We start from the raw sequence: 18,708 nt of genomic DNA, 5'->3' as shown, positions 1-18,708 counted from the left end.
CTTTTAAAAGATTAACATTTAGATTTGTCTTTCTTCATTCTTTCTTAGTTGGAGGCATTGTTAGTAACAGAATGACATAATTTCTTCCATATAAGAATACGGTGCCTCCAACCAAACACTGTAGCAGAGACTTGTCATGTCAGTCCTTTCCTACTAATTTTGGAGGATTATGTCACCACTGCCTGGGAGACCAACGAGAAATGCCTCTTTTGAAAATGGTTTTCAATTTCAGAGCTTTTCTCTCCTCAGCTCTCCCTGAGATCCAGAAGTACAACCCACACAGTCAGCTATTTTAATGAGTATAAAATATTTTTATATGGTAAAACTATAAAAGGTAAGTTACAGATAAATAAATCTCATGTTACTTGGATAGCCCATGACAAATTTAAAATTTTCTTCTAAGCAGGTCCTAATTTACCACTTCCTTATAGTCCCAAACCTTTAGAATCCCTAAGATGGCCCAGTCCTTTTCCTGGTTTAGGTTCAGCTCTCTTGTTTGCTTTATTTGGTACTCCCAGATCCACAGAGGCATTTGGGGAGGAAGACTTTTTTGTCAAACTTTTTATGTTGTGAACTGTTTAATTACTAAATAAATTTGTTTAAAGATTTTATTTATTTGAGAAAGAGTGAGAGAGAGAGAAAGAGAAGGAGCAGGGGGCGGGACAGTGGGAGAGGGAGATGCAGAATCCCCACGGAGCAGGGAGCCCACTGGACGTGGGGCTTGATCCCAGGACTGCAGTGTCATCAGCTGAGGGCAGCCATGTAACCCATTGAGCCATCCACGTGCCCCACTAAGTAATTTTTTTTTTAAGATTGAAGTAACTAGACATTGGAGGTGGGGTGAAAGGGAGGAAGAGGAAATCATTTCTCTTCTTGACTTTTACTTGAGAGACAAATGACAAGTACAAGATAGACTTGAAGGGACACACCTCGCTGGCTCAGTCAGTGGAGCATGTGACTTGATTGCACAGTCATGAGTTCAAGCCTTATGTTTGGCACAGAGCGTACTTTTTTCTTTATTTATTTTCAAAGATTTTATTTATTTGCGATAGAGCATGAGCTTGTGGGGGGGGCAGGGGGAGAGGGAGAAGCAGATCCCCATTGAGCAGGGAGCCTGACGTGGGGCTCCATCCCAGGACCCTAAGATCATGACCTGAGCTGAAATCAGACACTTAATTGAACCACCCAGGCACCCCAGCATAGAGCTTACTTTAAAAAAAGAAAAAAGAAAAAAATGGACCTCAAACTATTACTACTATTTTTTACTTTTTAAAAGATTTTATTATTTATCTGATAGAAAACAAGGGCACAAGCAGGGGGAGTGGCAGAGGGAAAGGGAGAAGCAGGTTTCCCGCTGAGCCGGAAGCCTGACGTGAGGCTCGATCGCAGGACCTTGGGATCTTGACCTGAGCCAAAGGCAGGTGCTTAACTGACTAGTCACCCAGGCGCCCCCATACTGAATTGTTTTAATCCCCAGCGTCTTTGCAAAATATTTTGAATATTTTCCATTCAGTAAATAACCTTCTGCAGCACAGTTTTTAATTGCTGCATACTATTCTATGGATCTGTAAGTAGTTTGCTTAATCTCCTATTTTGGAGCATTGTTTGCAGTTTTTTGCTGTTATAAATGATGTCATATATACATTATATATATATATATTCATTCCAATTTAACATATAAGGACTTTCCTATGCCACTGAAAATTCATTTTAGGTAAGTATCATATGCTAACATGGGTATACTATTTTATTTTTCCTTTGATAGATTCAAAATCTCAGGGGAAATTTTCTTTTGGTAAATGGATCATTATCGATTGTGGATATGTGTGTTTCTTAAAATGATGATTAGCAATAAAATAATTGGTTGCTGACCAGTTATTTTTTCAAGTTCAAGTATAATATAAACTCAGAAGTTGATAATAGCAGGAATTTTCTAGGATGAAGGTCTTTGGTAAACACTTGGGTTCTAACCATGTGTTAGAACTCAGGCTCGTCAGTAGGGCCAAGATACTTAGCCTCTTCAGTGGGTAACTCATGCTGGTATGGCATTCACATTCTGTGACATTCTATACCTCTCATCATTTACAAATAGACAAACAAGAAAAAAAACAACCCTCAGAGTCTGGGGTAGGGTTGAAGAGTGGGCTGTGGGGCACTGTTGAAGGGATAAAAAAGTCTTTTTTTTTTTTTTTTTTTAAATTTTAATTCCAGTTAGCATACAGTGTTCTATTAGTTTCAGATGTACGATATAGTGATTCAGCAGTTCCGTATATTACTCAGCACTCCTCAGGATAAATGTACTCTTTAATACCCTTCCATCTACTCACCCATACCTCTACCCACCCTCCCTCTGGTAACTATTTGTTCTGTATAGTTAAGAGGCTGCTTCGTGGTTTGTCTCTCTCTGTTTTTTTTTTTTTTTTCTTCCTTTGCTCATTTGTTTTGTTTCTTAAATTCCACGTATGAGTGAAATCATGGTATTTGTCTTTCTCTCACTGGCTTATTTCACTTAGTATAATACTCTGTAGCTTACCATTCTTGTTGCAGATGGCAAGTTTTCATTCTTTTTCATGGCTGAGTAATATTCCATTGTGTGTGTGTGTGTGTGTGTGTGTGTGTGTGTGTGTGTGTGTGTGTAAAATCTCTCTCTCAATCACATCTTCTGGATGAAGAGCTCTTGATTTGCCACAGCAAATATATAATTCATGTCACCCTGCATTCTCATCTGGTAATTGGTTTTGTATTCATTCAGCCACTTTTTTTTTTTTTTAAAGATTTTAAAAATTTATTTGACAGAAATCACAAGTAGGCAGGGAGGCAGGCGGCGGTGGGGGGGAAGCAGGCTCCCCACTGAGCAGAGAGCCCGATGCGGGGCTCGATCCCAGGACCCTGAGACCATGACCTGAGCTGAAGGCAGAGGCTTAATCCACTGAGCCACCCAGGTGCCCCCAGATTGCACAATATAAAGCTTAGATTATATATGTAATTTTGATTGTTATAGTGTTTTTTTTTAATAATATGGATTCTGTTTCATTATTTTTATAGCTGTAACATTTTTAACAATGTGCTTTAAAAGTTAAATAAAATTTTGAAGAGGGAAATAAAAGTCACTAAAAATCATCCTCCACCATAGTAGCATAACTTAATACGTTTATATATTCTTTTTGCTTTAGGCCAAAAGCATGCATTTCAGAATTCTCAGTTGTGCATAACATTGTTTTATTTGCTATATAATAATTGCGAAGCTTTTGTTTTTCATTTATTTTATTTATTTGAGAGAGAGAACAAGCAGAGGAAAGAGGGAGAGGGAGAAGCAGGATTCCCCACTGATCAGGGAGCCTGATGTGGGGCTCGATCCCCAGAACACTGAGATCATGATCTGAGCTGAAGCTGATGCTTAACTGACTGAGACACCCAGGCATCCCAGTTACTAACATTTTGAACACTCAGTATGTGTGAACACTTTGTAGTCTTTATGTAGAATAATTTATAATCTATTAATTAGGTACCTTATCTCTATTTTACAAATAAGAAATAGATACAGAAAGAATATGTAACTTACCCAAGGTCGAACAGTTAGTGAATGGTAAACTCACTAATTTACCCTAATTCTTCTTGCTCCTCCTCCTACTACTTGTAAACTTTTTGTCAGGTTCTCTCTCTCTCTTTTTTTTTTAAAGATTTATTTGAGGGGGAGAGGGAGAGAGAATCCCAGACTCCACTTTTAGCACAGAGCTCAGCACAGAGCTCTATTTCACGAACCTGAGATCATGACCTGAGCCAAAACCAAGAGCTGGACACTTAACCTACTGAGCCACCCAGTTGCCCTAGGTTCTGTTCTTTTATTTATTTATTTTTCTAAAGACCTGGGTATTTTGCTCTAAAAGAACTATCTCATTATCGGTAGCCATTGCACAACTGTGTTTGTTTTTCTTTTTAAGTAGGCTCTATGCCCAGCATGGGGCCTGAGCTCATGACCCTGAAATCAAGAGTCACATACTCCACCAACTGAGCCCACCAGGTGCCCCTCTTTTTTGTTTTTTTAACCCCCTCCCCCCCCCCCCCCCCCCCCCCCGTTATTAATCGACACACAATGTTACATTAGTTTCAGATATGCCACCTAGCAATTCAGTTTTTGGACAACTATTTTTAATTATTTGGGGGCCTTAAACCTCTTTGAAAACCTGATAGACGTTGTAGATTTTTTTTCTCCAGAAAAGTGCATTCTCCACAAATTTTTACATAAAATTCAGTCTGAACGTGTCCTTCCTAAAGACTATTTGTGGACCCTAGAGTAGTAATTATCAATTTTTTTTTTAAGATTTTATTTATTTATTTGACAGAGAGAGATCACAAGTAGATAGAGAGGCAGGCAGAGAGACAGAGAGAGAGAGAGGGAAGCAGGCTCCCTGCTGAGCAGAGAGCCCGATGCGGGCCTCGATCCCAGGACCCTGAGATCATGACCCGAGCTGAAGGCAGCGGCTTAACCCACTGAGCCACCCAGGCACCCAGTAATTATCAATTTTGATGAGTATATAAATCACCTGATTTCTTTTTAAAATGCAGATTACTTGGTCTCGCTGCCTAAAGATTGGAGTTGGGCTTAGAATCTGCCCTTTTAACAGTATTTCAGATGATCTGAATGCAGGATGTTTCTGTGTATAGTACAAAACTGAATCTCTTGTGAGATTCAGAATCTTATTATTCCCTGCTGTTTTGTTGTTTTTTGGTTTTGTTTTGTTTTTTAAGGTTTTGTTTTTTGGGAGAGAGACCATGAGAGTGAGTGGTGTTGGGAGGGGCAGAGGGAAAGGGAGAAACTGATTTCCCTGCTGATCAGGGAACCCAACTTGGGGCTCTATCCTAAGATCCTGAGATCATGACCTGAGCTGAAGGCAGATGCTAAACTAACTGAGTCATCCAGGTGCCTCTATTAGTGTGTTTTATTTATTTATTTATTTTTAAATATTTTATTTATTTATTCGACACAGAGAGAGATCACAAGTAGACAGAGAGGCAGGCAGAGAGAGAGGAGGAAGCAGGCTCCCCGGTGAGCAGAGAGCCCGACTCGGGGCTGGATCCCAGGAACCCGGGATCATGACCCGAGCTAAAGGCAGAGGCTCAACCCACTGAGCCACCCAGGCGCCCCTATTAGTGTTTTTTAATAGAATTTTTTTTCTCTGCAAGTTTTTTTCTTAGCTCATTTAAGAAAATGGTTTAAAATAAATTAATCATTTAAAGATTTCCCCATGATTTTTTTTTTTTTTTTTAAATAAGCTCCATGCCCAGTGTAGAGCCCAACACAGGGCTTGAACTCAAAACCCTGAGATCAAGACCTGAGCTGAGATCAAGAGTTGGCTGCTTAACTGACTGAGCCAACCAGGCACAACCTGCCTCAATAATTCTTTTTATTTGTAGGATGAACTTTCTGATGTTAGCCAAGGAGGATCTAAAGCTACTACTCCAGCATCAACAGCTGCGTCAGATGTGGCCACACTTCCTACTGATACTCCCTTAAAGGAAGATAATGAAGAATTTGTGAAGGTTGCAGATACACCAGATAAATCAGAGATAAGCAAGCATATTGAAGTACAGGTAGCCCAAGAAACTAGAAATGTATCAACAGGTAAGTGATGCAAGTTCTTTACTTTCTGGTAAAGATCATGTGGGTGTGAAAAGATACAACTTAGGGGTGTTACTGCTTTAGATTTATAAAATACTGAATTATAAGTAAGCTTAAAAGGGATGATGATCAGTGTTTTTGAGAGACAGATTTGGGGAGCTCAGGGAATGGAGAGCCTGAAAGGTAGGACAGTAGTCTTCATGTTTATTTTTTCTCTATTTTTTAAATTAGTAAATAAACAAACAAGGAGTTCTGCCCTGGGATAAAATGGACTGTGTCCCAAGAAATACAAGTAAAAACTTTGGTTATTTATCAGTTTCTGATATTCACTGTTTAGAATATATGATATCTTGTCTAACCCCATGTTTCCTAGAACCCAACCTTAAAATTATTTTATGATCAAATGATGTATTTATAACCATTGAAGCAACAGGATTTTCATATTAGGGTCAGTATGTGATACATGCATTATTTATGTCATCTTGTCCTTTTCCCAAGGCTCTGCTGAAAATGAAGAGAAGTCAGAAGTTCAAGCAATCATTGAATCCACTCCTGAGTTGGATATGGACAAGGATCTCAGTGGATATAAAGGCTCAAGGTACTGTCAGTGTCAGAAGAAGACTTTTTTTTTTTTTTTTTTAGATGAAGACTTTTTATCCTTTCTTTCCCCTCTCCCAGAAGCATACTGTTATTCTCTGGTCTCTTGCCAGAAAACAAGGGTATTCAAATGTTTTGCTGAAGAAATATTAGTATCATGTTCTCGTTTCCATTTTTGTAACTGGACATTGTATGTGGTCGAAATGTTTTGTGGTGAAATGTTGCCTTTGCAGCATCAGGGATTAGGAGCATATAGAAGGATAGGGGAAGAAGACAGCCAAGATGTAACCAATGCTTTTTGGAATTTTAAGAAACATAGAAACAGGAGTAGGGAAAGTAACAATTTGAGCAACCTTTGTTCCTTCCACCAGATCAGGAAGAAGCATATGTACTCACTTCAAAACTGTAATGGTTTCAGGATGCTTGGCTGGCTCAGTCAGTAGAGCAGTTGACTCTTGATCTTAGGATTGTGAGTTCAAGCCCCATGTTGGGTGTGGAGCCTATTCAAAAAAACAAAACAAAAAAAGATCAAACTGTAATGATCTCATTATTGGAAGAAATTAGTTTCATTACATGGTGAGCCTGTTTAGTGTTGGGAAGAGAATTGTTACCTATCATCTTAAGGTATTCTAAAGTGTATGGATGTTCAGGAATTTCACGCAGGAGCTGCTGCGTTTCTTTTAATTTCTTCCATAACATTTATCCTTTAATAATAATGACTATAAAAATACATGCCATTTATTGATCACTACAGTTGTGGTTAAAAGCATGAACCTAGAGTAAGACTGTGTGGGTTCAAATACTGCCTTGGATTTGAATCTGACATGTATTTTCTCCTTCATAAAAAGGAAATGTGATAATACCTCAGATGATTATGATTAAATCAATCAAGTTATGTTAAATCATTGGCAAAGGGCCCAGTTTAATAAATGTTGGTATTATTATCATCATCATGTAATATAACTTTAATTACAACCTTATGAAGTCAATGTCTTCATCCCCATTTTACAGGTAAGGAAGCTCAGAAATGTGTAATAACTTGGCAAACATAACCTAGTCAGCAAGTAGAGCTGCCATTCAATCTAGGACTCTCTGATTCCAAAGGCCTTATCCTGTGAAAAGATTTTTTATTATTTATTTACAAATGTAAACAACGCAGGGGCACCTGGGTGGCACAGTGGCCTAAGTGTCTGAATCTTGATTTTGCCTCAGGTCATGATCTCAGGGCCTGTAAGATCAGAGCCCCGTGTTGAGCCGTGAGCCCTGTGTCAGTCTGTGCTCTGGGTGTGGAGCCTGCTTGGGATGTTCTCACTCCCTCTCCCTACCTCTCTCCCCCTCTCCCACCACTTGCCCCTGCACTCTCTCTCTCTTAAAAAAAAAAAAGAAAAAGAGAACAATGCAGAGTGTGAGAAGTGAAATTTGCTTTTCATCTGTCCTTTCCTGAGCCTCAGGAGACACAGCCACTTACTAGCAGTTTCAGTTTGTCATCCTGAACCTCTTTAAAAATGAAACAATAAATTTTGTTAGACTAACGCATGTGTAATAGTAAGGTCAAATGGTAATAATTCAAAATATGAAGGGCAGTAGTAGTCCCTTGCCCCTACCCACCCCTTAGTCCCATTCTCAAGAGGCAGTGTCTCTCACTTTGTTCTCTTTTTTTTTCTCAACAAAAGTGGCTCAGCCTCATTGCAGGGATGCTGGGGAGGGCAAGCAAGCTAAAGGAGGGTGTCTGCAGGAACACCCGTCCCTGAGCAGGACTGCCAGGCCCCAGGTTTGTCTGGAGGTCAGGAGAGAGTCAGCGTTCTGCCCCCTTTGGTCCATCTTAGGCCCAGGGGTCCAGGCCTTGGCTACTTTGGGCCAAGATTAGAAACAGCCTTTCCTCTTTCTCCAGGGTCTCCAGCAGAGTGTCCACACTCTCAGAGCTGATGCAGGCCTTCTTGTTGGCAGGTCCTTGTCAAACTCGACTCCTGCCAGCTTGTTGAGCACCTGACTGACCACCTTAGAGCGGTCTTCACGAGTCACGTCCACGGAGAACTCGTGCTTCCCCATGACTGTGGATGTGGCGGTGGCGGCAGCCACATCTTAGTTCTCTTTTGCTATTTTTCCTCAGGTATCTAAGTCATATCCTTGTGCTTCTTTTCCTTGCTCCTTCTGTTCACAGGTGGGATTCTGTGAGAAAATTAAGTCTTAATGCCCCAAGGCTTCTTCTGTATAATGAAGTAGCTGCACTCTTGTGCATGTAGCATTGAGAAGATTGTCACTTAGATCCTTTTCTGTATTCTGTGGATCAGATGAGGAACTCTGGCTTTAGAAATGCTGTGATACTAGCTGTGGACCTTATAGTGAAAGATGACAAGGGTACAGCTCCTTAAACCACCATCCTTCCTTTCATCCTCTCAATATAATTGTCAGTTTTTGTTACATTAACATTCGTTGTTTAAATCATTATGACTATATAGATACTGATCACAGGTTAGCCACAGAATATGCTGTGATTATATTTCCTATCTTGTGCAACTTTGTTTTTCTGGAATTAGTAAAACCTCTTGGATTTTTGTTTTGTTTTGTTTGCTTAGGCTTCTGCATACCAGTTGCTAGTTCAAGGAGAGGTACCTTGCGAATCATTAATGTAAACGGCTCTCAAAATGGCCATATGCAAAGCCAGCTTTCTGGCACCCTCTATCCTGGAGTCTTCTTTTTGCATCTTCCAGCCCAGGTGTCATGGGCTCTGGTCCTGGCGTTTGACCTCACTATCACGCTGGGAATTTGCGTCACCTCTGTCTATGTTGTATCTTCTCTTTCCAGGATCCCTGGTCATCTTATTGTTGGTGCTTCGTTTTTAAGATTTATTTATTTTAGAGAGAGAGCACAAGTGGGAAGGGCAGAGAGGGAGAGAGAATCTCAGACTTGGTGCTGAGTGGCTAACAAATTCTAGGTTGGAAAATATTCAGAAGTTTTCCTTCAGAATTGTGAAGACATTGCTTCATTATCATGTTGAGTTTTGAGAGTTGCTGTTTGGATTCTTGCTTTTTTGTTTATTTTCTCTGGAAGCTTTTAGGATCTTCACTTTATCCCTCGTGTGCCCCTCCCCTTTAAAAATTCATTAATCGGGGCGCCTGGGTGGCTCAGCTGGTTGAGAAACTGCCTTCAGCTCAGGTCATGGTCCCAGAGTCTTGGGATCGAGCCCCGCTTTGGGCTCCCAGCTACATGGAGAGTCTGCTTCTCCCTCTGACCTCCCCTCTCATGCTCTCTCTCTCTCTCTCTCTCTCTCTCAAATAAATAAATAAAATCTTTAAAAAAATTAATTGATTGTGTGCTTGACGTAGGAGTCTTCTTTTGTATATTATATGTGGTAAGTTCTTTCATCTGGAAATTCATATCTCCCAGTTCTGAGAAATTTTGTTATTTCTCCTTACTGTTGTCCTTTCCTCTTTCTGGAATATCTGGTAGGTAGCTATTGAACATCCTGGACTAACCCTCATAATTCCACCACCTCCCTTCTATTTTTTTGTCCTAACTTTCATATGATTTCTTCAACTTTATCTTTCAACCCTCATTGATTTTTTTTTCCCCCCCTAAACGTTTTCAGGATTACTCTTTATAACATCCTGCTCTTCTTTTATGGATACATTGTTTAGTCTGAAAAAAATTAGTTGTTGTTTTTCTACTTTTTTTTCCTGTTGCTTGAGTTGTCTCCTTTTTGCTCTAAGTGCTTCTGTCTTAGTGCATTTGTTTTTGGACTCTTTATTTTATAATAAAGGCCTTCTTTAAAGGTCTTGTGCTCCGTGGCTGTCTTGCTGGAACTGAAGTAATTGATGCTGATTCTCTGGTTTCCAGCTTTTAACATGTAAATATGGCATCCATTGTTTAAGGAGCAATGCTGTGGGGAGGGTGGTCTGTGTTCTGGAGGACTGGATCTCACTCATAGTGCTTCTTTTGCTGTCTTTCATCCCGTCTTCTGTTTTATGTTCTCCCTTGCATTCATCTTTCTGTAGATTGCTGGTTCCTTCAGTGCCTGGCCCTTTCAGAGGTCTGGCAGCATGCTGAGTTCCTCCCTAAACACTAGTGGCTTAGGTTTCAGCTTTTTCTGATTGGTCACTTTCTCCTGTTTGCCTGTTTTCCATCTTACACAGTTTTGTTCACATTCCATCTGCTGCAATTTCTTTCTCTATTCCCTATGTTCTATAGGTGGAAAATGACTATGTTTAGTCCACCAAGTTTAACTGGAAGTCCTGTGCAAACTTTTTTTTTTTTTTTTTAAGATTTATTTATTATTTTAGAGAGAAAGCCAAGGGGGCAGGGGCAGAGGGAGAGAGAACCCTCAACAGACTCCGTGCTGAACACAGAACCCAACATGGAGCTCCATCCCATGACCCAGAGACCATGACCTGAGCCAAAACCAGGAGTCAGACACTTAACCAACTGCACCACCTAGCACCCCAATTTTTTCTATTAATATAACATTAAAGCACGAACATACACATTTCCCCGTTTCTTTGCATATTCCATGCTGTAAAGGGCTTATATACACTGTGTTGTAACTTGCTTTTTATTATTTATTTATTTGTCACAGAGAGAGCGAGAGTGTGTGTGCACAAGCAGGGGTAGAGGCAGGCAGAGGGAGAAGCAGGCTCCCTGGCGAGCAAAGAGCCTGAAATGGGACTTGATCCCAGACCCCTGGGGCCATGATCTGAGCAGAAGGCAGACATTTAATCTACTGAGCTACGCAGGCATCCCCTTGCTTTTTAAAAACACACCTCTTTATAATGGGTTTCTTTAGTTTTTAACTATAAAGTTAAAAATCTTTAACATTTATGTATATCCATAACTTATCTCTGACCTATAAATGATCATTAAGGTCATTTCAGCTTTTAGCTACTATAAGAATGCTGCTCGGACCATCCTTTTACATTCATAATTACTTCCTTTTTTTTTTTTTAAAGATTTTATTTTTTTATTTGACAGAGAGATCACAAGTAGGCAAGAGGCAGGCAGAGGGAGAGGGGGGAAGCAGGCTCCCTACTGAGCAGAGAACCTGATGCGGGGCTCAATCCCAGGACCCTGGGATTTTGACCTGAGTTTACTAAGGCAGAGGGCTTAACTCACTGAGCCACCCAGGTGCCCCTAGTAATTACTTTCTTAGGACAGGATTTTTGTAGGATTTTTTTGACAGTGAATTCTTGAATCAGAGGGTATTTGTATTCTGAATTTTAACAGATACTATAATTGCCCTTAAAAATAAAATGCCCATGGGCGCCTGGGTGGCTCAGTGGGTTAAGCCGCTGCCTTCGGCTCGGGTCGTGATCTCAGGGTCCTGGGATCGAGTCCCGCATCGGGCTCTCTGCTCAGCAGGGAGCCTGCTTCCCTCTCTCTCTCTCTCTCTGCCTGCCTCTCCATCTACTTGTGATCTCTCTGTCAAATAAATAAATAAAATCTTAAAAAAAAAAAATAAATAAAATGCCCATGCCATTTTATATCCAGACAACATAAAACATGGCAGTTAGTTAATATCATGGATTTTGAAGCTTGGCTGTCTGGGTTTGAATCCTTCCTCTTTCTCGCATTTGCTGGATATCTTGGGAAATTCCTTCATCTCTTTAGTTTCCTATTCTATAGAATTGGGATAATAGTACCTCCTTTGTAGAGTAGGTGGGAGGATTCAGTAAGGAAATCTAGGTAAAGTGCTTATATAATGTCTGATACAAGGCAGAGTTGTGCTCTGTTAGCTGTCATTTATTGTTTGTGTTTACTGGGATATGGCCAAAAAGTAAACATTCTGTATTTTCTTCAGCAGTTCTTTCTGTGGAGTTTAATGGGAATTCCATAGGAAACCTTTTAGAAATCTTTTAAAATTATATTTTGTATTAAATGTAAATAACAAGTGGACAATTATTTGCCTATTGTATTCACTTTACACTGTTGATAAAGTCTGTAATATATGTTGATTTGGTTGTGTTGTTTCTGTTGCACAGCACTCCCACCAAAGGCATAGAAAACAAAGCTTTTGATCGTAATACCGAATCTCTCTTTGAAGAACTGTCTTCAGCTGGCTCAGGCCTAATTGGAGATGTGGATGAAGGAGCAGATTTACTAGGTATGATAGCTTATCTGAAGAAGTATACTGTTTTAGAAATATATTTTTAAAATGATTTAATTAAAAATTCCTTTAAAATGTCCCTAACTGATCAGTAGCACACAGTTATTACACTTTCATGTAATTAATAGGAATGTATTCTTTGAGATCATAAAAGTTTTAAATGAAAGCATCTTTATATATGGATATCCCTCAAGTTGAATTGCACTTTAATTTGTATTTTGAAATTCATACAGCACATTTTATTGAACACGTGCTGTAGTCCAAGAACTGTATTACACATAAGGAGCACAGTGATGTATATCTGTGTGTGTGTGTGTGTTAGTGTGTGTGTGAGTGTGTGTGTGTGTGTGTGTGTGTGTGTGCGCGCGTCCAGATGTATGGATGTGTAGATGTATAGATTGATAGGCAGTTCCTGGCTTATAGAGTTCTTTAAATTCTGTTGACTTTAATTAAAAAAGAAAACGTAATACTTGTTTTTTCTGAGATTTCACAGAATATTCTGTTTTAGCTATATGGGGAAGGTAATCATTTTAGGGTTTGTGTTGTTGAAGAACAGCTGGTTTGAAAAAAGAATACTGCATTTGGCTCTTCCGTTATTTATCTGGTGACCTTTGCCAAAGAGCTTAACCTCTCTTGGCCTTAGTTTCTTTGTGTATAAAATGAAGGAGCCGGATTCAAGTTTAGGGGTTGAGCAAACTGTGTAGCTCATGGGTCCACACCCAGCGCATCTCCTGTGTGTATGAATAAAGCTTTATTGAAACACAGCCACTGTTATTCATTTACTTATTGTCTGTAGTTGCTTTGGCACATAACAGCAGAGTTAAGTAGTCTGTTACAGAGATCCTTTGGCTTACAAAGACTTAAAATATTTATCATCTGACCCTTTACAGAAAGAATGTATAGACTTCTGCTTTAGGTGATCTCTGAAGTCTCTGAACAATAATTACATGATTTTGACTTATGTCAGTTAGCTTTGGCGTATCTTTTTATAACTTAAGATCTTACAGAGATTGAAAGCCTTATGGCATTAACAACCCTTGCCTTTGGAATAGATACCAGCCTTGAAGAAATTTATGTATCTATTGTATGTCTGTTAGTGTAATTATAATACAGACTATAGTGTTCTCAAAAGGTGCTTTTTGTCAATTTTTGTGACTGTGGAGTGGGATTCCTTGCATTATTTTGTGTTAAATTTATTGATTGCCGTTATGTTCTCGAAAGTTTCAAGTATTTTTTGAAGGAAACATAAGTTCTGTCTAAATGGAACTCACAGTCTATCTAGTAAGAGAGATTGAAAGTTTATTATAAATAAAACTTCCTGAATTAGACATAAACTCCCACATTAAAGTATAAGTTAAGTACTGGAGGCAATTGAATGAATTTGCATTTCTCAAGGAGGGGTAAAGATGAATTCTTAAGGAACACCCCATTTTTAAATTTACACTTTAACTTTATTTAACATTAAATTGTGAATGAAAAGTTCCTTTTATGAAACGGAGTCCCTTGGCATATTTGAACGGTAGGTGTAAAAAATGCTGGAAAGAATTTTTAAGTATTTGAATTTATATTCAAATTTATGTACAGTAAAAAATCACTCTTTATGATGAATTTTTTGACCTTTAACAAAAGCATGGAGTTGTATAATCACCAGAATCAACATATACCCCCCCCCAAATTCCTGCATCCTTTTTAATTCGGTTTGTATATTCTGCTACTTCATATTCCAGTATTGAATAATATAATTTTTGAGGTTGGTGATCCCAAACTTTCCTTTTTGCAAAGAGTTAAGAAGCCACAGAGTACTTAGAAATAATTGTGGTCTTTTAAAATCTTGTGTTTTCTGAAAACTTACATTCTTTAAGTCAGAGAATTAACCATAATGAATAGGTTAAAAGCAAAATCCTAATACTCTGGTTTTCTTTCTAGTTTGAAAATAAGAAATAGAGTGTGAACTAGTGTCTTTTTCCTTTTGTAGATATTGATCTATTTATCTCTAGAATGTTCCAGATTAGAAGTTTTTACTATATCACCTTAAGTGTAGTGACTTAGTCCTGCATGAATACCTTTTGGTCAAAGATGGTAAATGAAATTTCCAAGGCACTTAGTTGTTCCCTGGCTTCTCTTCTGTACAATTTCGTGATAGTGGTTGAGGAAATGGAAGATAGTGAAACCACCAAAATCATTTCCCAAAGTTCTTTAATTGACCTCGGGTTGATAAATACATAGACCCATTTCTGTAACTCTGTTCATTTTCTTGATTACTATGTTATTGTAATATATTTTTGTAAAACTCTTCTCTTGTTTGAGGGTATACATTTTTGCAATCATTATGCATATATTCCACACTTAGATTATTTTTTCTGCTTTTAATTATATAAAAGAGGTAAAGCCCTCCCCACCCCCCATTTGTCCTTGTCTCTTGACTTCCTATTTTCACTGATCCTTTTCCCATTCACTTTAGTCATGTACCTAGAACTTGGAAGGCATACATCCTCCTATTGGGATTTTATTTCTCTTGATTATCTTTCTATATTTTCAACTTCACTCTCTTTACTTCTTTTTTTTGTCATTTAAACATGTTCAAATCTTTTCCACTTAGGAATGAAAGTACTGCCCTCCTCTGCACCTCTATCTTCAGTACCTTCGTATCCTGTCACTCCCTTTCCTTCCATTTCTGGTCACACCTTTATGCAGCAATACTGAGGAGGTATCTGCTATGTGTCTGACACTATTCTAGATGTTTGTGATACATGATCAAACAAAGAAAACTTCTTGAAAGTGTACCTGCTTTTAACTGTCAGGATTTCCCCTTTCCCACTTGCATCTCATCCCCCTGTATTCCATATGGGCATTCTTCCCCGAACTCACATATAGTGAAACAGCCTTGTTTACTATATCCAGCATTCCTTCTCTGTTCTTTCACAGGACTTCTCAGATAACGTTTGTCTTTAACACCACCTTTGCTGGATTTCTGTGATAACAGACTTTTCTGGCTCTGACTATTCTTTTTCAGTCTTTGCAGGATCCTCTTCCCTCTGCCCATCTTTGAGGATATCAGTATCCCAGGCCCGCTTCTTTGTTTGGGAAATCTTAATTGCCCTTTTTTCTAGGCTTTCATGAAAAATAGCTCCACAGTGTTTATCTCCTTTCAGCATCTTTTTCTAGAGCCCCAGACTGTTATTTTGAAACAGCCCAGGAGACACCTCGAAGGTGATTTGTAGGGCTTTACATTTGATGTGCCTACAGCTCAGTTCATTATGTTCTTTGTTCTGTTCAGGGCTGTTCTTTGTCCAGCAGGTACTGTCTGCGTGAAATGCCTCGCCATCCACTGAGTTCTCCATTAGGAATCTCCCTCTTCTCTCAGAAGCAATCACCAAGGCTTGTTTACACCCTTTTCTTTAAAACAAAAACAAAAACTGCATATCTCTTTATAAATCTCCTTGCCTTTACTTAAATGGCATATCCTCCTATTGGAATTCCGCCTTGATCCCCTAGTTAAAGCTTAGTTGTCCCTGAAATGTATTCTCTTGGCACTCATTTTTTTACAATGCTACTCTTTATACTTTACTGTAATTTTGTATGTACTCACCTTTCTGGGTAGGCTCTGAGCTCAATGTGACCAAGACAGCTTTGTCTGTTGCTTTCTATTGAGTCTTTAGGACCATAGCACAGCAATTAAGTGAATGGATTGCTAAATAGTTCTAATGGTTTTATTTCCCCTGTAATTCTGTGATCCTTCACCTTTTAGGATTAAAACTCCTTTATGGGAGAATTTGTAAGAAAGCAGTGTACTTTTGAAAAAATGCATGTATAGGTAGATAAAATTGTGCATACTTTCTCAAGGGATTGACAGATAATTTGGAGGCCCAACTATGAACCTAGCTTGAGGGTTGATGCTAAAATCCAAATGAGACTTCTGTGACTTTAAAATCTGTCAGGCAGTTTTTTGCATGTTTTTAATAGTTAAAGTTTCCAAATATGTCAGACCTAAGTTTATGTTTGGTTGAAACCTTGGTTAGAAATGGGGCTACCTCCAAGTTATGTTTTTCTTATAGTTATGAGTTAGTTTTTATCAGTACATTTCAAAATGAAAATTTTGGACAATCCTATTGACATATATATTAAATTTATACCCGATATTTTGAGAGAATTCTTCACTGAGTGTGTGTAAACTTTAGAACCTACATTTTCAGATACGATTCCCATAGAATACATATTTCAAAATTTTCTCTTATTTATAATATTTACACTTTATTGTGTTTAATTGTTTCTCTACGTCTTTTAAATTTTATTGTCTCCTCTCATTGAAATAAATGAGCAGAGATCTTGCTTTCTGAAAACAATCTAATTGTGATTCTCATTCATTTTTCTCTTGGGCTGCTTACCCAGGGGAATATTCTGGTGTGTATGCTTTTAAATACTTTACTATTACTGCTTTTTAAGCAAGGTGTTCCTGGCTGCTATTTTCATGCAATCCTTTCTCATCATTTTTTTCTGCTCAAATTTTTTTTTTTTTGCCTTCCATATATTTTCAGCTTTTATGCTTATCTCCCTACATGCTTGAGAGTTTATGGCAAACATAGTCATTACATAAGTTCTTTCAACCAATCTAAACCTATTTCTTCTGACTGTATAGCTTTATTGAAAGTTAACATTAGTCAAAAGCAAATATTTCAGCATATCTTGCCAAAATTCATTTTGGAATTGGAATTTGGAAACGTTTTTTAGTTTGTCTTTATTTTCACCTTTTGGAGAATACATAGATGATTAAATAAGCTACTATGTGATATTTAGTTCTTCATGGTAGAAGTACACTGATCTTTGACAGTATTTGAGATAATTATAATACAGAGTATGAGTTCATATGTGAGTATACAATTTTTAGCATTCCTAGGTTGGTTTTAAGTTATCTTTTAAGTCATTTGAAATACTACCTTTTAAAAAAATCAAGGGACACGTTAACTCCTTTTCTTTATATAGTTTTCTTAGGACTTCCTGTATAGCTGGGTTATATGAATAATATTTCTTCCATTGTATGTAGTTTTTCAACATTACCTTAGGATAAGTGAATTGTGGGTCTTTGCTTTGTTTTGCCTTTTTGTTTTTGTAACTTTTTTGAGATACCTTCCCTAGTGTGGTGGTTTACTTCTTCAGTTTCTTATAAGTAGCAAATTAAATAACTTTCTTCTCCCTAAAGATCATTGCATTGAATCTTGCATTGAATACTCTGCCTTACAGTCCTCATTAAATTATTAAAAGGATTCTGTAAAGTAATAACTGATTATTATTTCAGAGGTGACACTTTGAAGGAAACTTTGTATTATTGATGTGGGATTTTCAATCCAATTATTCAGTTTCATCGCACAAAAGAATTGGTAAAGCATTTTTTTTAGGTATAACATGTCAGAGAGCATCCTTATGAATGGAGGAAATCATCTTAATTTCTATCTTTTGCACATCATTATGCATTAAGTCATAACACTGTGATTCCAGGTGTATTTCATATCATGCATAAAACTTTACAGATTAATAATCTATTTTCATGCTGTTTCTTACATAAAACATTTCTTGTTCTTTGTTTTTGCTTTACATGGAATGCATGGGCTTTAAGACCATAATTTCTTTGGTAAGGTTTCATCTGCATTGGGATTCCGTCCTTCTTTGGCTTGTTTCTGCCTGTTCTTTCTTAGTAAGACCTAATTATTAGGCAAAAGCCTAAAATACCAGCTGTGATTTGGAAATAATTTCTGATCTGTATTAATGCTTACACTTTTTTTCCTCTAAATATTTTACTGCTACTTTTTAGAATGTTCAGCAGAAAAGTCTTGATCAATTGAAATAATTATGAGAAACAAAATATAGACTGTTAAAAAGAATTGGCTACCAAAATCTTTGTTTTTTGATGGATAATTATAATTTTATAACCTATGCAAGTAGATATATCAAAATAAATTATAGAAAAAATACTAAAGGATAGATACAATTTGTAACTTAAAATTTGGGCATCTAGTTTATTATAATGCAAATTTATATAATTTTTGATAATTTTTTGAAAGGTTTTATTTATTTATTTTTTGAAATTTTTTTTGGTAGGAATGGGTCGTGAAGTTGAGAATCTTATATTAGAAAATACACAACTGTTGGAAACCAAGTAAGTATATACAAATTTTTTAAAAGATTTTATTTATTTATATGAGGGAGAGAGAGCACGCACACACAAGCAGAGGGAGGGGCAGAGTGAGGGAGAAGCAGGCTCCCCGCTGAACAGGACCCTGGGATCATAACCTGAGTCCAAGACAAATGCTTAGCCCACTGAGCCACTCAGGCGCCCCAGTATACACAACTTTTTCTTTTTAAGATTTTATGTATGTATTTGACAGAGATAGCAAGAGAG

At 37.8% G+C, this 18,708-nt stretch overlaps 1 protein-coding gene across 8 annotated transcripts in view; it reads left to right on the top strand.

Moving 5' to 3' along the window:
• SPAG9 (sperm associated antigen 9) overlaps positions 1–18,708 on the top strand; it is a 141,307-nt gene that overhangs the window by 82,642 nt on the left and 39,957 nt on the right. For all 8 annotated transcript variants that reach the window (XM_047706158.1, XM_047706156.1, XM_047706157.1 and 5 more), the window contains 4 exons: positions 5,416–5,623; positions 6,119–6,218; positions 12,190–12,311; positions 18,408–18,465. In XM_047706158.1, the coding sequence (XP_047562114.1) occupies positions 5,416–5,623; positions 6,119–6,218; positions 12,190–12,311; positions 18,408–18,465 (488 nt within the window). The remainder of the gene's footprint in view (positions 1–5,415; positions 5,624–6,118; positions 6,219–12,189; positions 12,312–18,407; positions 18,466–18,708) is intronic.

This window comes from Lutra lutra, chromosome 16 (assembly GCF_902655055.1).
Source record: "Lutra lutra chromosome 16, mLutLut1.2, whole genome shotgun sequence".
NCBI lineage: Eukaryota > Metazoa > Chordata > Mammalia > Carnivora > Mustelidae > Lutra > Lutra lutra.
This window is presented reverse-complemented; position numbering and strand designations above follow the sequence as displayed.